The 26,681-nt window shown below is 31.3% G+C and overlaps 1 protein-coding gene across 8 annotated transcripts in view; it reads left to right on the top strand.

The window, feature by feature from the left end:
* LOC143235823 (cellular tumor antigen p53-like) overlaps positions 1 to 26,681 on the top strand; it is an 82,741-nt gene that overhangs the window by 7,446 nt on the left and 48,614 nt on the right. For 2 of the 8 annotated variants that reach the window (XM_076474034.1, XM_076474031.1), the window contains exon 1: positions 25,658 to 25,778. The exons of 4 other annotated variants lie outside the window; for them this stretch is intronic. Coding sequence is in view for 2 of the 4 variants with exons in the window: in XM_076474027.1 (XP_076330142.1) it covers positions 25,864 to 25,877 (14 nt within the window). In the remaining 2 variants the exon portion in view is untranslated. Of the gene's footprint in view, positions 1 to 25,657; positions 25,878 to 26,681 lie in introns of those variants that run through there. 2 more of the 8 variants (XM_076474027.1, XM_076474026.1) reach the window with 2 other exon arrangements.

Here is a 26,681-nt window from a genome sequence, read left to right as displayed (position 1 = left end):
GAGGACATTCTAAGCTGTCAATTGGTTATTTCTATGTCATATATTGAAGTAAGTGTATTATAAGGGACCATTTCCAAAAATAGAATGAAGTGAACAAATTTTAGTATTTTACATTAGTTGTTTTCTTAATTTAAATGCGTATGTTAAGTGCTTTAACTTTTATTTTTTTTGTGTCATATGGTATGTTGAATGCAGCAATAGTTCAAATTCGATGATTTTATGTCAAAATATAAAATCTATAATTTTGTACAAACTAGAAACTCAAATTCTTGATATTGACAAGTTAGAATATAAAATAATATACTTTATTTTATTTGCTGAGATGCTGCTCATACTGAACCAGACATATTGGCCCCATTCACCTCTTTTCATTTGTGGAAATGGTCCCTTACATTTCTAAATATGATATGTGGATAACCAGCTGAAAGCTCAATGTCCTGTCACTAGTTTTCTCAGCCATTTTAAAGTGTCACTTTGTGATCTTCTTTTGAAACAATATTTCAAGAAGGTAGGTTGAGGCATTAGTGAGCTGAATTTCATGCATTTTTTAGACTGAAATACAGGTTCATTACTAAACAGAAATCACAGTAAAATTCTATGGTATGGATATAGTTATTTCAAATGTACATGTGAAACAACTTTTTTTAAGGTTTATATCTTTCATGGAAAATTTGAAAAGAGTTGGGAACCTATGGTAAGCAAGAAACATGAACAAAGATTGTCAAACTAGAATAGTAGAAAATATAATGATTTTTTAATATTCTACTTTTTAAGAAAAACAAGTTTAAGAATTAGTTTGTAAATAGTAATGATTGTATGTGTGTGTGTGTATACACTGACTGTATTTCATAAAATACTGTTACTAGTTCGCTAAAACACAGCGAAGACAGGTCAGTTTTGTATCCTTGGTTATGGTTACATCAGTGCACATGCACTGTGTCAGTGTATCTTCTTTAATGTTAGCAGTGGCTGAATAGTCTTTATCATAAAAGTAATAACTTTTATAAATATATAATGTTAGAGATTTAAGCTATTTAGTCTGAACCTTTTTGTTTTCGTGTTTTAAGCTGTGGTCATTATATAACAAAAAAAAAAGTATAATTTATATTAATTTCTTAATTCTTTTTATGGTGGTTATGAGATGAGTCAAAGATTTCATGTATGGCATTTGAAAACTTTCCGATGTATTTTTAATCTTAAAATGCAAAATTACTCTGCATGTTGAATTATCAACATTCTGAAAGAAAAAATTTATAAGGAAATATTTAAATAAAAAAATTATAATACGTAATTCAAATACCTAACATATATACAAAAGCCTTGTAATCTATATCAATAACCTGTTTAATTTTGTAAACATTCATAAATTATCCAAAATCATAATACAGCTACTGTCGTGGTTACTAGCTGGGTAGATTTTACCAAACTCATAATGGAAGAGTTAAGAGGAGCGAAAGTGATGATCTGAAAAGTAAAGGGTGGGTTTAAGTTTTTACTTTTCTCAAGTGTGAATGTACAGGTTTTGCATTGAAAAGTGATCTCTTCTTAACCATAGGTTATGTTACTCTTACTTTGATCTTAATTTTGTGCAGTAGTACTTCCAACCAGCTTCATTAGCCAGTTACAGTTAACAATATCCAAGCTGATCAGTATTAGGTAAAAATCTCAGCACATTTGTATCTGTAAATAAAAATTTTGTTTACTTGTTCTTTTCTTTTATCTGTGTTCATTTTATTGTCTGCATAATATTTCCAGAATTTGATGTTTTGGGGATTCTTAAAACCTTGTCAGGTGTCAGTGTATCTTGATTATTATATGAATAAATACAACAAATGACATATTATGCAACACAGTCTACATGGCCTGGCCAGAAACCTCAGGATTTAGGTGTAGCCATCTTTAATTTAGAAGTTTTTTATATTTATTCAGTTAAATTCTATAATGATGATATCCAACATAAAGTATCCCATGTTTAAGATATGTTTAAAATAATTCTTACAAGTTTTAACTGATTTATAGTTTAGGGATCATGTCTATGATAAACAATACATTCCACTACAACTATTATGAACAACATAATATTTAAGGCAAACAAGGACTCTGTTAGTCAATCAAGATGCCCCATCCATTTAACTAAACTAAAATTTAAAAATAATAAATATAATAATATAAATACTTCAAACAAGCCCTTATCAAGTAAATATTTATCAAACATCCTACCACATCTTAAAGCAATTCTCAGAAAAAATCAGACCCAAGCATTCACTTCTGAGGCACTCCACATGTAATGAGTTCACTTTCATTGTTCTTTTTTATCCAAGTACCCTACAAATCCAACTTCCTAATTGTTTTTATTAATCATAACAGATTTGATTTTCTTAGACAATGCTTTATTTGATTTCTTATTTAAAAAAAAAAAAAACTTTTTCAAAGTACACCAAATCCACACTCTCCCTCATTTAAGTCAAGTAACATCCATGAAAAGAAACAATAGATGAGTACAAAAAATTTCTCCTCTAATGAATTTATCATTACTTTCATTTATGAACTATATTTAAAGAGTTTTGTGAAACTTCTCTCTGACTTGAGAATTTTCCCCATTACATAGACAAAAACTCATCATCCCTTTCTTCCTTTTAGAAATAAGAACAACTTAAATAGCTCTTCAATTCCCATGCACATGCTAACTCTGTTGTACATCTAAAAATGAAGGAGCAAGACTTGCTTGTCTGACCTTTGACCTCTTGTAAAACTCTAGACAAAACCCATTATATGGCTGAAGTGCTTGATCTGCTTGTAATCCCTTAGTTTCAGTTTTTCTTATTACCACCAAGAGATTAATATGTGCTTGATTTGATTTCATTCCAGTATTTTTCATAAAATGCACAGTATCAAGAATATTTCTAATATGTTCTCTTGGGAAAATATAACATTTAAAACTTAAGCTGTCTCATAGACTTCAACAAAAACCTTGTTATCAAAATCTTTTTTTTAAAGGCTGAATCACAATTCTAACTTTTGTTTTTTTTACAGTTAATATGTGAAACAAAATCATAATATTTAACCTTGTCATCTTAGATTTTATAATATATATTCAGCCGTATTTTTAGTATTTTTAAAATTCTGTAAATTGTCCAGTCTAAGTCATTGATATGAATTTTGTAATGTATCCCTGATATTTCCTTTGTCTCTAGTAAATTTAAGTTTAATCATCTATGCTTTCATATTCTTCTTTTTAGTAACATATCTTTGATTTTCAGGTAATTTAAAAAAAAAAATTAAGTTCTATGTTTCATCACTTTTTAATTTACTGTCCCAGTTCACTAATGGTAAACCTTGCCTTAGGGCCTAAAAGCTAGCTTTCTGAAAACTAAGAACTAAATCTACATTTTTCATTACAGTATGTAGAAAAAAAATCAAATTTAATTATGCAAAGATCAGTCTTTTTCATGTATTCTTCCACTTTATCACTTATAACTGTATCCTCTTTAGTAGTTAAAAGTAAATCTAAAATGGCATTCGTCCTAAATAGCTCTTTGAACATGTAATGTAGAGAACCAAACTGAATCACAGAAATAACCTTTTCCTTTGCTATTTCACTCCACACAATACCAATTAATGTGTTTAAGATTTATGTCTTTATTTTTATATTAGTATTCTTGTTAACTGTAACCTTGATCTCATTATACAAGTTTTCTATCCAATCATCTGTTCTGTAACAATTTTCAATTAAAAATGTTCTACTCTTGAAAATCCTGATTGTAAACTGTATAGATTTAACCTCATAGGTATCATTTTTAATTACTTCACTCATAAAGAGACACTCCCATTCTATCTTTTAAAGACTATCAACATTAAATAACGTGGAATTTTAAAATAATTACGATTATTAGTATTTCCCAAATTTAAATACAATTCAGTAGTTTCCTCTTTATTTTTCTTTTCTTTTTTAACTAGCTGTTTATTGTCCTGATCATTTTGTTCAAACCCAGTTTCCAAAACTACTTACCACTGTGTAAGTATAGTTTAAACTATTGTCAAAGAATATCTTTGGAAGTTCTCCAAACTTTATACTACCTATCTTGTGTAAGTAAAGCCCATCTCAAGCATATAATTCACCATTAGCTGAAAAATTATCTTACAGATCCAATCTACCCACCTGTTTTTCTAAACACATCCTTGATAACCCTTCATTTTAAGCCAAGAACCTTCTTATGTAATGTATTCCCACAGAATGCCCAAGAGAGCATATCCAAAGAGACCAAATGTACATTTCCATCCCTAAACCTCTGATAAGAGTTGATTAATGAGCATAACAAACTCCTATGATTTGTTATAGCTTTATTTACTCTTTGTTATCAGAATTTAAACTAGTAAACTATAAGGTACTGCACCCTAGTACCTGGAGAGCAAACTGTAGTCATATTTGTATGATTTCTTTTTCTAACAATAAATACTAGCTGAACCTCTCTCTCTCTTTCTCTCTTTTGCTTTAAAGTTTTTACTACTTTTCTTGTATATCTAGTAATCTTAACATGATTCTCCCACAAAGTAACATGTACCCTAATTCTATCCAGTTCTTATTTTGCTTCCTTACTTTATGCTACAAACTTGTCATAGTGCAGTGTGGTAAATATACCACAAATTATTTCCATTTGAAAATTGTGGGCATTCTGTGTATTTCTAAGCCTCCTAAAACTCACAACAGAGCCCACAATTTTCAAATGCAACATTTCTAACACCTGTCACACCCTATAAATTCCACACCTCTTACCCTTGATTTTACTTCTAACTCTATTGAAGTTACATGTTTACTCTTCTTATTCCGTGCATTTAATAATTGTATATTTTAATTTCCCTAGCTTCTTCATTACTGTGTAAGTCCAGTTTAGTCCATCTTTAAAGAATGTACAGTTTCCTGAAATATCCTAGTCATAGTGTATCCCACAATTCTTAGATTGTATATCACCAGTCACTTCTATTACAAATTTCAAGGAAGATAAATATGTACTGACTTGTAAAAGTTTGTACCATTCCTCAAAATGTGTATGACCTCATTTCAAGAGAGTATGATCCAGAAATTCTTCAATTATATAATAACGTCTTGAAGAAAAGTTGCTAAAATTCTTGAATTACAATTTAAAATAAATTAATATTGAGTAACAAGCTACAAAAAGCTGCTGTGATTACTATACCTTAGGTGACTAGCTTAACTTTGCTGCTGGCAATGTTTGTCCTTAATTTGACCAGTCTGTACCACATCTGTCACATTTGGCCTAAACTTCATAGTGGTCAACCTGTAAAACCCATAAATCAGTTAAAAAAAACAAACATGTAGCAAAGTCTTGGGGTCCAGCAAATACCCCACACACACACAAATTTAGCTTTTCAGCAAAAAAAAAGAAGTGAAAGTAGGTTTGTTTACACACCTACAAGACTTGTATTTTTTACATTAAACAATTATAATTATTTTAACAAAATGTTGAAAGTGATAACTCTTTTCATTGGTTATTAGGTGAACAAAAAATCAGTCATTCGATGTGATACACACAAGGCAGTTATACTGGTCATATCTTAGCTACCCATAGAGAAACATTTCAAGTAAAGGACTAAACCATTCTGACAACATTACAAAGAAAATTGTGTTTAATATGACGTGATGAAAATGAAAAATTAAATGCCAATAATCATGAGATTTTAGCAGTCGCATTGAGAGAGCATGTTAAAAATACATGAGAGTTGACAGGTATGATAATTATTAGCACATAGGAAATTTAATGTGCATTAAATCTAGTTAATACTGTAAATAATTTGCTAACAGTGATTGCTAACAGATGAAATGGTGGGCTCATTAATTGATAAGTATTGCTAGCTTTACAGAGGTTGTTAACCATTTCATTACTCTAACAGTTTATTAATTTCTCTTTTCATTCACAATTTGTTTTATAAAGATAATTTGGGCATTTCCTGCTTGGGGAATGAATTGCTTATGTTACCTAAATGGCACCACACAGTTTCCACTGTTGGTTTTAAAAGCAATTAGTTATTCTACACTGATCTTCTGTAATCATAATATTTTTCAGTTGTCTACCATACTTCTTGAACAGTGAACATAATAGATTTGATTACGGTTTTATGTATTGAACAATAATAAAATATGTTTACAAACATTACATTTCAATAAATACCTCAGTACATCTTTTGAAAAGTGTAAAATGACATAGTTTTAAACAACTAAATATCAATAAGATTTCTAATTTTGAGCAGTATGCAGTTAAACTTCTAATGAAATTTCTATTGTTACTCATTTAACCTGTTTTTAAATTGTATCAGCTTGCTTTATCCTGTTATCTTATTGTTGTGTCATTGAAAAAAAATCTCTAGGTCCCAAAAATATATAATTTAACACACATGCTTTCACACCTCCCTAAATGACAGAACTGAAAGGATATTTACTATTACATCATGGTGTAATTCTTTCTCTGTCTAATTAAATTTATAGTTTATTTATAGCTTTTTCAAAGCTATGTTTTGTTAGTAAATAAACCACTGATGTGCACTGTAAAAAGGTTTCAACTGAAGGCTTTAAGAAAACTTAAAGGAAATGTTTGAAAAATCAAGAAATGGATTGTATATTCTTAAGGGATTGTAGCATCTTAGCAGAAATAACTTTATGCATTGGGATAGGAAGAAATTTTTTTTTAAATTGACAAATTAGTTGCTTTGTTTACGGGTAAAGATTATTTTCAGCTGAACAGAAATGAAAATATGAACTTTTCCCTTTGCGAATTACACTAAATAAGTCTTGGAAAATGACAAAATATTGATTCTGAGATTTTTTTGAGCTAAAGTTTTAATATATAGTTAGAATCAGATGATACAGTTGACTTCAAATTTTTTCTCAAAAATTGTTATAAAGTATAAAAAGATATATGAAAAGCCAGAGGAATCACTGTTTTCAGATTTGAAGTATAATAATAATAACATAATAATTAGGGACAACAATGAACTTGTTAGTCTATTTAAGCTGTATCATTCACCAGAGTAAAATGATTAAAACAACTCAGTCAACCCTGATAATTCATATATTTAGTAAGTCTTCCTGTAATCTCTTAAATTTTTTGTATCTGCTACATTAAAAAACAACCCACTTGTTAAAACAAATTAAACTTAGCTGAAAATTACTTCCACCCTACCAAAATTTATACTTTTGCCCTACCATTCCTCATTATTAAGTATGAAAAGAGATGATACATCAACACTCAATTCCATTAACAATCTAAAACATCTGTCAGATCCTCTCTAACTTGTTTTTTTGAGACTAAACAGTTTTGGAGGTCTTAACCTCTCCTTGTATTGTAACCTTTCATTCCACTTAGAATTAAGTTACTTTTTAACTGTAAACTTGGTACATAAAAGTGTATTGTACCCAGAATGCGATTGTTTTGTATAACATTAAGAAATAATAAAATATTCATGGGTCAGTTACTTGCTGTAACATTACTGTTTTCACTTTTCTAGAAAATTTTAGTGTTCATAACAATGTTGGACCCATAAGCATTTTATCTATATCTTCACAATTAATCAAATGCTTTGCAACTAATCAAAAGAAGGTATAATCATAATTAATTTTATATTTTAAAGAAACCTGAATGTAAAGTCAAGTAACACAGAAATTAGAATGATATATTTTTTTAAATAAAAGCTCAGATATTTTTTATACAAGTTGTGTTTTTTTAACTGTTGTAATTTATTTGTTGCCCAGAGAGAGCTGTGAGTCATAATGATGAATTAAGTATATTTTTAGTGCAGTTAAAGGTAGCTTGTAAATAAAAGATAGTTATAAAGTGTAAAAGGTAATTTCAAGGTAGAGTTGAATCACTCATTGCAAGTTATTTTCACCAGATAATTTAAAAGAACTTGCCAATAAAAGACTGTTTGAACAGTTATATCAGGATTGGGATATTATTTAGTTAAAAGTAAAATGGAACTTTGACTAAAGTATAACTGTTATTCAAGATTACCATAACAGCACAGACTAAGCTAAACCTTCTGGGCATGATAAAACAATCAAAAGAAGAACAGAAGGTGAGAGAGTATTTCAAGAAGAAAGGAGAGAAAAACTAACAAACAGTCCAAGAGGAAATAAAAAAGTTAAATGTGGTAGAAATTTAAGAGGAGTTAAAAGTGAGAAGTAATGTTTAAGAAGAATTAAAATACAAAATTAAGGTGATAAAGTTGTTAAAATGTACAAAGGATTTACAAGTTTGAAGAAATGCAGAAGGATATTGATAAAGTCAAAAGTGAAATCAGGAAAGTCATCAATGAGGGAAAAAAAAAACATGATATAATAGGACATCTGGGAAATTATTAAATGTGAAGATTATATCAGCCACACATTTTTTTGCATCAGCTCAAGAGTTTCAACTGAAGTCACCATCTACTACCAGATAAAAGTAGATTTTATTTTGTCTATACCTCCTACCACTACTGTTGTGCTACCTGTTGCTGAAGGGTCTTCATGGACTGCTCTGGCCAAAATACTGCCAAGTACAGATCTAGAATTTAGCTGGTCAAGTTGAGAAACTAGTAGACTATGATGGGAAGGTATCATGGAAATCAAACCAAACTTGTTTTGAAATTATTTCTTATATGAACAGGTAAAATAGTCCACAACAAATTATTCATCTTACTACATGTATAAAAAGACCAGCTTCAAACAACTTAAAGTAACCCTCCAACTTAGAGTAGTAACAGCTATTGGGCACTGACAACTACTTTATCTAACAGGTTTGGGGTGTCGTACCAGAAAGAAGTGTCTAGAGCAACGTTCTGGAACAAGTTTCAGATGGAAAAAGAGAGACCTTATTCAAACTCGCAAAAGATTTGGATGTGACCAATTTATAGATACTGGCAATACAGATTAAGGTATGGGCTTACTGGGTTGAAGCCCAGGGCCTTAGACTATGATTATAAATGTATTGCATGCAGAGATTCCGTCTCTGCAAGTTAAAAAAAGTCGAGGGCCAATAAAACCTTAATCCGGTCTTGGATACTATATTAGATATGAAAAAAAACACACACACACACTACAGCAGAGCAGATGTACATGTTTAAAGGAGGCTCTGTCGTTGGTGATGTAACTGGAATCTATAAATATTGCATATAAACAACTAAAGATGCTATCTTGAAGCTATGGGATTATCAGATTTTGTAATATTGAAACATCAGCTTAATGTTGATTCCATAAAAGAACTGGAAGTATTAAATGGCTTATTAAACAGAACAAAGGAAATCAATTATAAGACAATAGATGTTTTGAGTGTAACATGAAGAAACATTTATTGAATCTGCAAACAAAAGTTGGTATGGAATAAGAGCTCATATGAAAGGATGACAGAAATAGATAATTGTTACAGATATGAAGAACTGAGCCATTATAACAGACTGAGGAATTAATAGTTGTTATTGAGTCACAGAAATGAGGCCCAACCTGATCAAAGATACAACACAACTAACAAACATCAATAATACAGAAATTAGTCAGGTTTTTGAGGCAAAATTCATTTGGGAATACGAATAAAAGAAGTTCTTTATTGAAAGTAAATCATTCACAAGTTCCTGGGCTTAGTGATGGAAATTTGCTAAGTTTGCTGATTGATAGTGGCTTTGCAACTACAATAGTTTGTCCTGGTATGTTATTGAAAGAAAGGAGGTTGCTTCCAAAGATGAAGAAAGAAAAAGGATTGTTACAAACATTAGGTGTACACAAGTTTAAGCAAAAATGAAGTTGGAAATCATTCTTACTGTAAGAAACTTTCTGTGTCTTGTGATGTTGATTTGACATCATAAAAATAGTATATTTTAGGAACTGATTACATGCTAAGATACAGGTACCATTCAAGCTAGTCTCAAAAATAGATTTATCAGGAAGGTCCTATGAATCACATGACTATTTAAACTACAGGTTGAACTTTTCAGTGGAAACAAGAATAGTGGCCATGGCACCAACAAGAAGTAAAATACTAGACCAGGGTTATTAACAATAGTTCTTTATATAGCTATGGGCATAGTGGAGCCAAATATTTGGGTTTGTTTTGTAGAATTGATGGTTACAAGTGGCCTTGTTGATGTGAAGAATAAATATTTTTTATATGACATTACACAGGGAAGACTTAAGTCAGCTTGAGATAAAACTGGATTTCATCAAAGTGATATTGTATAGCTGAACATCTTATCACATTAGAGGACAAACATCAAAGTTAATTAGGTTTAGGGAAGGTAGGTAATCCAAACTGAAGGTTATCAGCTGTGATCACCTTTCATGGTATATTAATGAGAGAACAGTCTATGAAGTAACTCTAGAAAATAACATATCACCAGAACAGCATTGCAGAGGAGATGGGAATTCCTGATCAGTCTACTCCCAAAGGACCATCAAGGATGGAGCTGCTAGTGAATTCACTTGACTACCTACCCAGGAAGAATTCAGGACAGCATGGGGAAAGAGACTTTACAATCCAGGAAAGGAATATTGTTATAGACTATATATTTTATGTTCTATTTTGTTAACTTCAAGTAGACCAAGATGGCTCTAAGATTTGACATAGTTTTTTGTTTGTTTTATAGTACATTTAAATTTATATTATAAGCAAGCAATACCTGTGAAATTTGTAGAGTTTTTCCAAATAGATGTATCAGTCATTCTGTTTTGGTGTATATTTGCTTAGTGTTTACTAATGTACTTATTGAATTTGTTCGTACAAGTTAACTTGCATTAGTCCTTGTATTGTTAGAGAGTTTGGAATATTATTTTTATTAGAAACCTACAACACATTTGGACACATGCTAAAGAAGGAAATAAAGTAACTTGTTCTTGTTATCATTTTTCTAAACTGAAAATATATCACCAATAATACTTACCTTTGTCGACACTCTCCTACCTTTCCTCTCCACTAAAAGCTGGTGTTATTGACTGGGATAATATCAGTCTCAGAAAAGTGATAAAATTATTTGAATGAGGAGTTTATATTCAGTATCAGGATGGAGGGCACATTGACATAGATAAAGAGTATCACTAGACATATTCCCAAGAGAAGTTGAGCACAATATAAAAGACTAGCAAGCAAGAAACAAATCAGACCAATGCTTAACTGGGCAAAGTTGAAACCCTAGCAGTCAAATTATAGCTGTAAGTGAAAGCAGAGTTAAGTATTATTTGAAACACATTTCAGTTTAGGAAAATCTGAAGTTTTGGTTATTTGATTATTTTTGTGAAGGTGATTGTTTAATTAGTATATGGAATATTAATTAATGTAATTACTACTCATATGTAATCAGTTATTTTGATTAAATCATCCATCTCTATAGCTAACTGAAAGTACATGTTGAATTATTTAAATTTAATGTTGCATATCTAGTTTACAATGATGTCAGTAACTGAAAGTAGAACACTTGCACAAACATTGCCTCATCTCATGGTCTTTCTAGACTTGAACTTAAAACTGAACATAATACAAAGTTTTTGGTTAACAAACAAGGTTATACATAACTTTCTGTACTCACTCTTTTAAACATACAATGCTATTTTAAATTTTTTTAATGTAGGCATGAAAAGTATGGCCATAATGGACCAAAGGATAACTGTTAAAAGAATACATTCTTATATTTTTATGATAAAACTTTCATTTTATTTTGAGATAACTAAATGTTGTATGATCAGATTTAAGGTATTTCTATCCCACTGTTTTCATGTTTCATCCTCTTTTTGAAAAATAAATATTTGCTACTTTAAAATATTAACTTTCAGTTTCTGCTGTACATTTTATCAAAATGTCCCTTTGTATCTGTTAAAAATGGTATTTAAGATCATCCTGAATTGAAAACTAAAATCTTTTCATAACGACTATAGCAATAGAATTATGGCTTTTCAAGACTTCTTTGATGGTAATTTTCTTCATTGTTTTGATACAAACTCCATGTATAATAAAGTGGCTGGTCTTGAAAAAAACTGTATCAGTGTTAAACAGTATGTTAACTTCACCGTGAAGAGTGTTTAACCCCATATTATACTTGTCTAGCTACTATATCCACTACTTTGTCTTTTGCAAGTTAAATCCCTCACTGTAAGGTTTTATTTATTGCCAGAAAGTTTAAAAGTTGGATGAATTTTCCTTTTATTCTGTACTGAAAGTTTTTCAATGACAAATAGAAAGAATATCAGAAGAAGAAAATTTATGTTCCTTGTGAACTAACGCATTGAAAAACCAATGCCTAAATATTGCAGAACTGAGGGGCATGAGATCAATATTGTTAACGTATCAGTGAAACCTTGAAGTGAAGGCAACTTTCATTTTTAATCTTGTTTTTCTGTGTTCCAGCTTTTTACCTATCTGACAAAACTAAGTTAATTAAAAATATGAATAGAAATTAGCACAAAATAACGTTTGAGGCAAACTAAACATATCGCTATATTAAATGAAATCAAGATAAAAAAATGTATATAAAACTAAAATAAAGTCACAAGGAAATATTTAATATCAAAATTGTTGTATCATAAAATAAAAATTATAAGTAAAATAAAATTCCACACTAAAACAAAGTAGGTAACTAAAATTGCCAGTCAACTGCAAAACAGAATTAAAATACTTTGCAAAAGTTTAATATATCTGTATATAAAACATAATACAAATTGGAATAAAATTGAGAAATCAAATTATAAAAACTAGTAATCTTAAAGGAATGTTGCTTAAACTCAAGTAAATTAAATAAAGTACAAAACTAAAATTGCAAAATAAACACAATGTATTATTAAGATAACTGTATTTCTTTCTTTCTCAGTTACATATATCTAATCAATATTAATTTACAAACTATGTCATAGGAGATACCTCTAGATGGGCTTAAGAGCTTTTATTGACATTTTCCACTGTCTAAAGATTCTTGAAGAGCTTCTTTAGCATGTGCATTTTCCTTTCTGAGCTGTCAAATTTTGCTCTCATTTTGCTAGTTTTCTTTTCATTGCTAGAAGGCCCATACCTCTATCTAGCTGGCTTTTTGAGCCTAACGCCCCCCACTAGTACAGCAGTTAGTTTATGAATTTACAATGCTAAAATTAGGGGTTCAATTCCCTTTGGTGAGCTCAACAGGTAGCCTGATATAGCTTTACTGTAATAAAACACACATACTCTAAACCTGACATGAAGGTAGCAATGGTTCAGTGATTAAACTTTGACTGAAAATATTTTGAGTTTGTGTTTAGCAGTTCATTCATTTTAGAAATAGTGGTTGTACCTTCTGTTCATTCTTGTAGTTGGTGTGGCACTGTTGTGATCCTTTAGCTTTAGGTACTTCTTAATTGTCTTAAAGTGCTGAAACAGTCTAGTTCAAAATGAGAAGAATCTACCATTCTTCTAGATTTTTCTTATTTTGGACTTGTACTATTTGTGATTGTTTTTTCATAATGGGCTAGAGCTCAACTCATGCTCTAACATTTTGAGAAGAATGATATGGGTCTACCATATAATCAGGCTAAATTTTGCATGGTGCAACACAAAATCAATTTGACTGATAAGCAAGATTGCTGTAGTACATGATATTTTCAAAATTTTCTGTCATCATTGAAGTTCAAAACCAACTTTCAGTTTCCTTTAAATCCTATGACAATTTCATCTATCTTAGCTGCTTATCAATTGCATAGTTTACCCTATAGAAGTGCTATAGAACTTGTATAGATTAGGTGATTATTAGGAGAGTATGGGCCAATGTCTTGTTACAAAATATTGCATTATAATTTGGAAAGTCAGATTCACAACTGTTTTTTTCATCTTTACAATAATTTTATTTCATTCAGTTTATTATAACTGCTGGTATGCAGTCATTTTCAGCTAAAATGGGTAAGTCATTGATAATGGCATCTTGTCCAATCACAAGAGCAAAGAGGATATTCCTTCACTAGCATATTTTCATCTAACTCCAGATTGATATGTATTACCAGCAAATTATTTTTCATTAGTGGAGCCTAGATTGCATAACACTGCTTTCTTCAGAGACATCTTGTTCTTCTACCTCTGATCTTTGGATGACCAGGTTATTAGAGAATCATTGGTGATGCAGTTTTAAGATTTTCAAATAGTTTACTTTAGTGAATTGTCAAGAGAAAAGGTGAAAACCAGTACATCTAAAACAAAATTACTTGTACAGTTATGTACAATAGCCAATCCTAGTCACCAGGTCTGTTTTTTCTTCTGTTTTATCATAGCATTTCTCTTAATGTATGGCTACTTGAACATTTGCTGATGGGTAAATTCATCAGTACCTCCTCTTTAAAAACTTACTCCATTTATTTCTGTGGATACAGCAGTATGTCCAAACTGTGAGAAGGACAGGGTATAATGGCATATGGAAGTGCTCATTCTGTCAGCTTAGCATTTCCAGATGTGGAAAGTATACAGTTAACAAGTACATGTTTTCATTTACTAAATTATAACATAAAAAAACAAGTGGTTATTGAAGTTGGATCTGTGGCTATTATAGATTGTTCTTGGAGTAACAAAACATGATGCACTGTTCAGCTAGCACATCTATCATTCAAGAGAAGTTTTGACTCATTTGGTGAAGTAATTGGGATTGAATAATACATTTGAAGTATCTCACTTAATTTTGGTTTAAGGTTTGTCTATATTTAGAGTGATTATGTTAACCCTCTACCAGTACAGTATTAATAGGTTTTCCTTCTGGACAACAAATTTATTACAATGTTTACGTCATTGCTCAGTACATTTATGTAAATTTAGTCCTAAAAACCCCTGCTATCCTTCAGTCCTTCTACTATGCAAAGTCCTAAATATCTTATCTTAGAGATCAGGGGATTATTATTTGTAACACAGGTTGAGTACCATATCATGGTGGTTCATAACAGTGGAAGAAAAAAAACCCCTTCTACTTGCAATTGTGATTTTTGACTGACCCAGTAAGCCATCTGGGGCCATAAACATGTCAGAAGCATCCTTAATCTCAGATTGTTAGTCCAGTTTTCAACTGTATATTTCAATTGCTCTGAAGTCTAGTTACTTCTTTGTCTATGTCACAACTGCCTCTGTTACTGTGCAAAGGATCCTTCTAATTTGGAGCATAATAAAAAAAATATTCATGGTGTTCTAGCAGATGCACATTAATCAATACAAACAAACAGTTTTGTGCATCAGTTTTGTTACTGCAGTAAATGGTGACAGTGCACTTGACTGTGCCAATAATATGTCACTACAATATTACTACCTCATTCTTGAAATCTAAGCACTTAGTACACTCTTTTTGAAACTAGTTAACTCTTTTTGTTTTGCACCAAGAACTAATTATCTTTCACTTACTACATAATAAAACTGGCTAATACTTTATAGACTGGTGGTTATTTCAAGCCATTGGTTTGAGTACTTATCACTGAACATGCTCATCCTTTCAGCCTTGGGGACATTATGATGTGATGTTCAATCCCACTATTAGTTGGTAAGAGTATAGTTCAAGAGTTGGTTGTAAGTGATGTTGACTAGCTGCCTTCTCTCTATCTTATCACTGGAAAATCAGGGACAGAAAGTCCTCTTGTAGATTTCCATGAAATTCCAAACAAATTGGTAGTTTATATTGTAGGACAATCTTTAATATACCAATGTCATATCTCATGCCAGAGAAAGAGAGCACTACTTTTCTTCAGGAGGTCATCTGGGCAAGAAAATTTGGAAATGCATCTCAGTGCTAATATGTAGTTTTTCACCATTTTGCTAAATTAAAGATTTAGCTAACTGGTAAGTGACGACTACTGTCTCTATACGTGATATATTTGAATAAGATTATGGCAACATCAGTAACCATTAGATACTGTTGGATATACAAGACAGTGTAGTGTAGGTATTATTATTTAATTTCTTTTGTAATTTCATATTTAATGGTTGTTTAGTTTTATAACAAGAGTTAAAAGTAATAATTTTAAAGATAATATTTATGGCAAGTTCAGGTGCATGAGTTGGTAAAAGATATGTAGTATGTATGTGTATGTGGTTTAACTGTTGATGCCAAGTTTATCAGATCTTTGGTGTTTTATTTGTTACCTTAAAATGAGATATATTGGTGCATCATTTGGGGAGTGTATCAATATAGGTGACAAGCAGGAGTAACTCAAGTGTGAATTACAGTTCAGTCAGAGAAATAGTTAAAGAAAAGTTAGCAGTGTGTGCTTGATTAGTCTTAACACGTGATATTTTAAATTGAGTTTCACCATCTAACAAAAATAAAGAGAATAATTTGCCTTGTCAAAGGATGTTCTAAAGTAATTGAACCCATTTGTGTGGATTTTGATGAAAAGAAAGCAATTATTTACAGTTTGAGATACAGCTGTGGTAACCCACAGGGTAGCATAAGTGAATCTATCACAGATTGTACAGTAAAAAAAACAAAGTAGAGAAAATTGTTCATCTTGTCAGTTGTATTCTAAAGTAATTAAACCTGTGTGGATTTTGACAAATGGACGTAATTTAAATTTGAGATACATTTGTGATCACTTTAAAAGGTGGTGTATGTGAATTTATTGTCGATTGTATAGTAAAAAACTGAATAGAGAAAAATAATGTTCTATCAATTGGATTCTAAAGTAATTGAAGCAGTCTATGCGAACTTTTGACAAAAAAAAAGAGAATTATTAAGAGTTTTAAATACAACTGATATTCCATAGTGTAAAGAACTTTTGTAAATACGTTTGACTTGTATTGAATATATTTTTCTAAAACACAGTGGTTGTGAGCCATTCATTTATTGTTCAAGTTTATTGCTAACAAGTCACTGACACCTACTGTAGAAGAATTCTTACTTCACATGTATGTAAAATGCTGACAAATACCCTGCTGCATATATGTATTATTATTGGCATATACCATGTGAAGATATCAGTCAGAAGAGTGCTTGTTCCAAGTAATAGTTCTGTCTTGCAATAAGATATGCTCTTGACATCTTCAGAAACTAGTTTCTGTTGCAATGTTGTTACAACTGTTACATTTGCCTAAAAAATCGTGTTTTCTTCTATGTAATGATGTTTGTTGTAAATGCTCCAGTGAAGTATAAGGACTGTTATGGATCTCACATGTTGCTTCAGAACAAAGTGTAAAGCTGCATTTACTACTGCTGTGGGTTTTTTCTTTGTCTACTCCATTGTATTATTTGATTGTTTTGAATTGTACTCATTAGCAGAAATGGTTTCTGTCAGAGGTAAGTTATCCATGAGACCTATATGGGTTCATTTGAAAGTGCAGAAAATGTAATCTGATATATCTTCCTTTAGAACCTCTTTAGAATTTCTGCTGCATAAATACATTTTCATAAGAACTGCTATAGAATTGAATTAATATTGTAACTTTTTGGCTATAGTGTCTCAACTGCCAAGTTGATTTTTATTTCAAGGTTCTAGGAGTTTTTAGTGCAGATTCATGTAGACTCAGCATCAGACTTTTGCACTTCTAGCAGCAACATATTCAAGGAAACAGTCTAAATCTAACTTTGCTAATACTTTTAACAGGATTGGGTTCATTTGTTTCACTTATCACAATAATTAAGTGATGTGCATATAAGTACCTGTTACTAACTTTTCTATTACTATGTAGTTGAGATACTCTCAAGTTTTCAAGGGTGGCCCTCGTAGATTTGATCAGAAGTGGTCAGTGGTTTTTACTGTAAAAATTTGCTCTAACCACCTATTGACTTCTTGGAGATGAGGCTGAATTAAGAACATGAATATGACTCTTACCATGGCTGACAAAATCTCTTTCCAAGATATTGTCTCTTTTGGATCTTTGCTAGATTCTCAGACTGCTTCTACCTCAACTGCAACTTTCTCTTTTCTATTGCAAATCCTCTGGTTTTAAAAAGTACCCTCACATGATCTCCATTTATTTATTTTACAGTACCATATAGTTAAAATGTTTAATAAAACTCCACTCTAAATAATCTTCTGGTCACAGCAACAGATGTAATAAATAAACCTAGTATTCCAAAAATTGTTTAATTTTGAAGTATGAGTTCAAGGGAGGTCCATTCAGTCTGCATTTTTATCAGCATGTTTTATTGAGTAATTCCACTGTTCATCAGTAACCCTGAACACAAGTTAACTAAAGAGAGATAAGCTAGACCTGTATTATAATGTGAACATGCTTTGTATTAACTGTGAGGAAAACCTGTAACTTAACTTTGTCTGTGGTCTTCATGTACATTGATTATAAATAGAAAGTTGTCACAATAGGTTTCAGAAAGGTTGTGCAAACAAGAATGAAATGGCTAAAAACAGCAGAAACAGACAGTAAGGAAAGGCAAATATCAGTGAGAAACTGAATGCAGTTTTATTCTCAGATAAGTACTAGCTTGCTTCAATATTTTGTGCTAACTGCAGCCAACTATTGGAGCAAGACAATAAGAAATAACGAAATATAAAGACAGTATATCACATATAGATTAAAAAATCTTTGCAGTATTTCACAATGATGAAGTTACCTATATAAATGTTGCTAACATAAATGAATATGAAGTCATCCTAGGAAGGCATAATACAGAAACTGCCAAACCAAGTGCAAGTTCTATTAAAGTATGGTTGTGGTATACAACCTTTGCCAAAGCCAGTGGATAAGTGCAAATTAATAACTTTAGTACATCCGGTCTACAAGGATATCATTAACTACATGCAGAACAATGCCTGCTCAGTGCTTCTTTCTGTACTGCTAAAGCGAGTTAGTGACTCAGCTGACCTTCAGGGAATTAAAGTAATAAATTATTTTCATTAATTTGTAATTGCCATTTAAGCTGTTGTGTGATGAAAGGGGGATGTTTTAAACTTCACAAAGATGTTTGAGTTCATCAAAGATTTAAAAAGTTCAAGTCCAAGGATTCTCGACAGTTTTTTTTGTAATTTATGTTTTTATCTTAAATGTGTCAGCTGGTTCGACAACGTTGGTTTTAAACGCCTTGTCTGTTGTGATTCGTTGCTGTATCATTCTACGTTTTTGTTCTTGAATTTAATAAAATGAATTAAGAAAGATTTGATGTACAAGTACGAGACTTTTCAGTTCCCTATTGAAACAGAATAAAAGCAACAACAAATATATTTTAAGTATTATATTAGATTATGCTGTAAGTGGATGTTAACTATAAGAGATGATAGCACAAGTGGGAAGTAAACCAGAAATCTAGTATTGAACAGTTAAAACTAAGTTTTATTATTATTGTTTTCCAGGATATGATTGGAGGCCTTACGATAATCGTGATAAAAAAATTTGTTGATAAACTTACACTATACGTTCTTCACCAGCTTGAACATTTTTATCATTTTATATATACTTTAAAAGCCATTAGCAAATGTTACATTATAAAAAATATAAGAAAAAATATTTTGTTGAATCTCGCTGTTCATCCTTGGCTTGTAGTTTTATCATATACATGTTGTAGAATATTATTTATTATAACATTATTCACAGGTTTAATTAATTTCAAATCAATATTGCTATGTATTTAGAAAAATTGCAATTACATTTATTTTATTCATAATCTACATAATGCAAATAATGTTTGACAAGCCCCGATTGATCATGAAAGTATCCATAATTAACAACACGTTCTTTTTTCGTAATTTTTCTGGATTTTCTTCTACTTCAGTCTTGTCTTTGGTAACTCAACAGTAAACGTGTTGGTGTATAACGCTAAAAACTGGATTACGATACCTGCTATGGGTACAGCACAGATATCTCATCGTGCATCCTATTATCCAATTACCCCACGGTCTTTCAAAATAAGCTCACATGAAGCACTTGCTTATTTAAGCCACATTTTGGAACTCGTGAATGTTGCGAAATACGACGATCTTATTTGTATCATTTTACAACTTCTATTGTATTTTACGGATATTTCTCTCGCTCTCTCTCTCTTGTGTAAATGTTGATTTCCAGTTGAAGCATAAATGAAGCTATACAAACACTGGTGTGTGTGTGTATTTTCGAAACTGTCGAGTTTCAAGAGTTAGTAAAACTGAGAGTAACAAATATTTTAATTTCTTGCTTTTGAGTTACATTTGTCATGTGGTGATGTAGCCTACAAAGTGCATCATTCTTCTCGTGATTCATATGGCATATGCAGTTATCGTTGACGCCTCAATATTGCAAATTGTAGAAGCATCTCTGATGTAATGTCATTTTAGTATCTACCAACAGACAACACACTACTATGTTTTGGTGCAAGTGATATAAATTGCAGCTTCAAGTATAGGATTTTAATTGAGTTGGGATTTGTGATTATGTAAAATGTAAACGTCTTATAATTGGAAAATAAAAAAAAAAGTAACAGAGTTGAATTCTTTCCAGATCATTTATGTCTCCTGTGGTCATCACTCGCTTTGGAAAATGCTGGCTTATATTGCCTTTGGTAAAAACTATGTTTCTGAAATTATACGGTCATTGTTTCTCAGTATATTTTTCTTTATGTGAACAGCTGAGGTTGTTTGAAGTATCAGCAAATACATTACTAAAAGAAAAATTTGTCTTTACTCAAGACCAATGTAAGAAGTTGATCCCCGGTGTAACAGCCGTCTATGGACCACATTATTATCAATACTGTAAGAATTTTACTCCCAGTGTAACAATCATAGACCACATCATTCTTGATAATATCAGAACTTGATTCCAAATATAACAAAGTCAAGTATAGATTACATCATTATCAAGAATGCAAGAATTCGACTCTCAGTATGGCTGAATCAAGTATAGACAACGCCATTATAAAAAAAAAACACATTTTGCAGTTTTTCAGGTAACATTTTATGCCCTCTTGTTGAGTCGCATATATATATATATATATATTTTTTTTATTTTCCCCATTGTTACCATCAATTTGTGAAGTTATAATTTTATTTTTTATTATTCTTATTTACAATGACATTGAGTTTATTTTAACAACTGGCAGTTTTCAGAAAAAGTGAGGCAAGATATGTTTAAATCTAAAAGCAAGTTTTCTTTAAGTCGAAATGAGACTCATGGATGTATCAACTTTGAGCACTTTAGCTTTTGTAGTACTAATAATGTCCAACATTTAAAATTAAAAGTTGTCAGAATCAAACGATTTTATTCAAGTTCTTCATTGGAACTCTTGTTGCCTGAGGGTTTTATAGTTCCTGGATATTAGTTTATCATAAGGGTACTAACTGCCTGGATGTTTTATAGTTCCTGGATATTAGTTTATCATAAGGGTACTAACTGCCTGGATGTTTTATAGTTCCTGGAAATTAGTTCACCGTAAGAGTACTGACTGCTTGGATTTTTTATTGTTCCTGGATATTAGTTAGTCATAAAGATGTCTGTTAGGAATGGCTTATAGTATTGAAAATTAATATTAATTTTTCTGCCTGAAAGGTTTTGTAGTTCCTGTATATTACAGTTCTCCACAGGATATGTACTGCCTAGAAGATCTTATAGTTTATGGATATATATCAGTTCTCGAAAAGGATATTTACTGCCTGGAGGATTTTATAATTCTTTGCTCTTGCAGTTCTCCTTGCATACACTTATTACTTGAAGGGTCTTATAGTTCCTTGTGATCAAAGAAAACAAGACCAAGAGGTGTCTGTTAGGAATGGCTTATAGTATTCGAAAATTAATATTAATTTTTTCTTATTTTTACGTTTTTGGCTATCGAGGCAATTAGATATAAATATATGATACTCCTTTGTTCTTTGTATTTTGGTAATCACGTAAATTTTTTAGAAAACATTTAAAAAGTTTAATCTATTTGTGATCCTGAGGCGATGCATTTAATAATTAACCATAGACGTAGTTAGGTTCTTTTAGTTTAAGGACATTTTCAATCAGATACTAAAAATAAATTAAAAAAATGGTAAATTTTTTCATGTTTGAATTTTTTTATATTTTTTGCTCGTAATATAGTTTACCGTCTGAAAATATTTTTAAGTAAGTATCAGGTAAAAGAAATGTGTGTTTGAGGTCGGAGAGAAAATATTACAAATATACCAGCTGTAGGTTTCCAGTTGTAACCTACTAGTTTAGCAGTTGTGTGTGCAGTGGTAGTACAGAAGTTTTAATAACGGTTGTTTACAAAGTTTGAGACTTGCCTGTAATTTATTATCTATATTACTAACATTGTTTTATTTAAATAAAGTACTTCACACTTCTTTTTCAACTTCTCAGGTTTGGTCAACAAAATGGCAATTGGCAAAAGAAATGAAGTTAATATTTGTATATGTATTTTGTTATTTACAACTGTACTGAATACACGTGGCCTTTTATTGTTATTATTATTTTAGCAGACATTCTTGTACCAACTGGCCTTATTTAAACAAAAACAACTAAAAGGACGATATAATTATGTAGCATTTATTACTTTCTTTAATAAATGTCAAATGCGTTGTATTTAACTTATATAGATACAATAAAAAATTTTAAACGACATCAATGAGGTTTGTTTCATAAAGATGATTTTTTAATAATAATCTTTGATACAAGTTTCATGTACGGGTGTTTTATACAAAGAAATAAAAATGAAAAAAAGAGGCACTGATAAGAAAGACTAAGCATAAATATGGTACTTCTGAAACAAAATATCAGCAAAAAGTCTAGAAAACAAGTTTGACACTTCAGTTCTACAGTCTTCATGATTTTTGTTTATAACCTGTTGACTGCCAAGTATTTCAGGTGCTACAATACAACTCTAATGCTTCTTTATTTTGTAACTTTTTTTCGTGACGCCATTTGGGATCTAAAGTGAAACAATTTGTAAGTAGGTCAAATGCATGTATGGTGCTAACATCTCGCGTTGAAGTTAGGTATTATTGGGAAAGAATTAACTCGCCTGTAGCACCGTTACCGATCGGCTTGGACGAATTATTTCGTCTACGGCACTGAACAGGTTAAAGTGTACTTTATGCTAATATGATATCATTGTTGATTATGTATGAACTTGGGTAAATGTCACATTCTAATAAAAGCGTAATAACATATCACAGTGAGATAGGTTTATGGCCCCTTAAATTTAAATCGAGCATTTACATCACAGTTCTTATTTGGGGTTTGGGTTTGTTTTGAATTCTTCGCAAAGCTACACGAGGGCTATCTACGATAGCCGTCCCTAATTTTGAAGTGTAAGATTAGATAGAAGGCAGTTAGTCATCACCATCCACCACCAGGTCTTGGGATACTCTTTTACCAACGAATAGTGGGATTGACCGTCACATTATAACGCCCCCACAGCTGAAAGAGCGAGCGTGTTTGATATAACGGGAATTCGAACCAGCAACCCTTAGAATACGAGTCGAGTGTCTTAACCACCTGACCATGCCGAGCCTATTTGGGAATAGTAGAAAACCTGTACGGAATTTACGTCTAAAATATTTTAGTATTAGAAAAACAACGTTTCGAACTTTATTTAAACACCTCCTGGACACGTATCTACCTTTGTTGTACTCTACCAATTAATTTGGGAAGTATGACAGACTTTTTATGTACTTCAAGTTGTTTGGAAGCTTTTTTTTTTCCCCCAAAAGGTTGTTTAACACTTACGCAATAATGACACATTATTAGTGACAAAAGAAACATTGGTATTTGCTGCTTTTTTTTTTTTTTCGTTCTCGTCTACAGTTCACTACATCTATTTATGACTATGGTAAATCACTGTTATACTGTGTATATTAACCTTTATTCCAAATATACAATACATAAAATTTACAACTTAATCATAAAATGAAATTATTGTGTGAGTGATATTAAAGGCTTTCGATTACAAACCTAAGAGACCACAAAATATAATTTGTATTCACCGTAAGAAAGAAACAAAACAATCGGCCATTCATTGTTAACTTAGATTTTGGATCGTTTTTTAACTATAAAATTGACTGATGTGTGAGTTTCCTTATAGCAAAGTCACATTAGGCTATCTGCTGAGTCCACCGGTGGGAATCGAACCCCTCATCTTAGCGTTGTAAATCCAAAGACTTGCCGCTGTACTAGAGATTGAGAGAGACTTATCATACAAGCTATTGATCAGGTAACAACATCAATTGATGATGGCCGCCGTTCCTGTTCATTATTTCCAAAGACAAGTTTTTTTTTCGTTGTTGCCTCCACTGAACAGGGCACAAAAAGCCCATTGTGTGGTCAGTGATGTCGAGAAAACCCACTAGTAGAGAAATATATTTTACATAGAAGAGCGAACAACGTTTCGACCTTCTTCGGTCATCGTCAGGTTCACAAAGAAAGAAAGATATAACTGACCGGAAGCTGACCACGTGTTTGGAAGGGGTTGTGTAACTGAGTGTCGGAATGTAGAGGGCGGTGTTAGATGTTTGAATATATAATTTTATTTATTTTATTATATTAATATAGGTATAAAGGCGTTCCTTTATATTGGTTTATTTTGGGTTTAAGTTGTTGTATAAGTAAGGCTTCTTTAATTTTGCGTTTGTTTATGTTTGTTTTTTATTTAGTATTTGAGTGTTTTCTATGGGTATGTTGTGTTTATTTGACTTGCAGTGTTCAAAAACGTGTGATTTTTTATGTTCTTTGAATCTGGTTTCCATTTTTCTACTTGTTTCTCCAATATAGAAGTCGTGGCAGTTATCGCATTGTATTTTATAAATAATGTTGGTGTGGTGGTTGTCAGTGTAGTTTTTACATAATATAGACCTCAGATTTGTGCCTGGTTTTTGAATAAATTTGGTATTAACTGGAATGTCATATTTTGTTACTAGTTTTTGCCAAATGTTAGTTATTTTTCTACTGATGTTGGGAATATATGGTATGCAGCAGTATATGGTTTCGTGATTTTTTTTTATTCGTGAGATATATTAACTTTTGTTGGTTGATTTTGCTTTCTGTCTAGGTGTGTGCGTATAATGTTTTCTACGGTTTGTGGAGGAAACTTATTGATGTTGATGAAGTATTGTTTTATTTTGTGTAATTCATCGTTAATTTTATCTGATGAGCAACAACTTAAACCCAAAATAAATCAATATAAAGGAACGCCTTTATACCTATATTAATATAATAAAATAAATAAAATTATATATTCAAACATCTAACACCGCCCTCTACATTCCGACACTCAGTTTCACAACCCCTTCCAAACATGTGGTCAGCTTCCGGTCAGTTACATCTTTCTTTCTTTGTGAACCTGACGATGACCGAAGAAGGTCAAAACGTTGTTCGTTCTTCTTTGTAAAATATTTTCTCAACCCAAACGAGCCGTTCTTGCATATATATAGCCCATTGTGTAGCTTTGTGCTTGATTCCAAAATCAATCAATCAATCAATTTTAAAATGTTCATGCTCACCTTTTCAGCTGTGGGGATATTATTATGTTAGTCAATCCCACTATTTCTTGGTGAAAGATTAGCCTAAGAGGTCACAGTGGGTGGTGATGACTAGATGGTTTCTCTCTGATATTTTACTGCTAAGTTAGGTACGGTTAGCGCAGATAGCCCTCGCGTAGCTTTACGCGAAATTCAAAACAAATCATTTAAAGAGCGCCAGTGCATTCCAAGAGCTCATCCTGTGTTGTTAACAAACAAGTGTTACGCTGAACTGTTATTACCCATGTGGTGTGACAGGTCCTATCATTGAGCTGTGCATGCGCAGAAATCACGTGGAAAGATTAGTAAAGCAGCATGGCTTGAAGTCGGAAGACGCCATTTGGTGTATCAATAATTTGAACGAATAATATATCGTTCAAAGTCGAGGTTTAACCTCACTTAGGTAGAGTTGTGTTGGAATTATTATAAGTAGTTTTTTGTTTTTTTTTGTATAAAAACATTTAGTAATTCGACGAATATAACTACTCATGACTAATAGAGGGTGAGTCATTTTTGTTTGTAAACTGTAAGATCTCGTAAACTTCTAGTTTACGGCTTCTTTGTTAAAAAACCAGTCTTGAGAAAAGTTTCCCAATGACAGTTTAAAGAAAAAATACTTTCATTAAACTTACCATCTATTGGGAAGTTTGGAATGATTCTAGTTTTTCAAGTAAATTTCACTTACTATGGAATACAGTTTTTCTTTTAAAACGTGTTACTTTAAATAATTCGTTTAATATAAATTGAAATGTGTAATTTACTTTTTGAGCAAACAGCAAGTATTTTTACTAATATTACAATATATTATTTTTACTTTCATGTTGAAAGCCAGAACGTAAACACGATACATTAATTCAGTATAGAATGTTACTGATTACTACACTTTTTTACATACTAGCCCAAGCTGTTATGTAAATAATATTAAATTTCATATCAGGTTTCAACATTTACTTAAAAATGCGTCTTGCAACAGCTGATATGGGTATTAACACTTTTACTGATGAGCAGAGAACAACTTTTCGACCTTCCTAGGTCATCTTCAAGTTAACAAGCCATTCTGAGATACATTTTTATTTCAAGTGGGTTTCTTGTCATCAAAAATTTACTTGAAAAGTTTTTAAGTGCATTTTATATCTCATTCTCAGGTCTCTAAATATAGTCTTAATTTTTCCTTCAGAACCTATTTTTGTAGCATAGTAGCTATAAATATCCCTATTTAATCAATTTTAATGTGAAAGTCAATAATAATAATAGTAACACAAGTTTTTGTAGCACTGTATGTAGTCTCAGAAAAACACTGTCAAAT

The sequence above is a fragment of the Tachypleus tridentatus genome, chromosome 12 (assembly GCF_004210375.1).
Source record: "Tachypleus tridentatus isolate NWPU-2018 chromosome 12, ASM421037v1, whole genome shotgun sequence".
NCBI classification, from domain to species: domain Eukaryota; kingdom Metazoa; phylum Arthropoda; class Merostomata; order Xiphosura; family Limulidae; genus Tachypleus; species Tachypleus tridentatus.
Note: the sequence above shows the minus strand (reverse complement) of the source record. Positions and strands in the feature narration are given on the sequence as shown.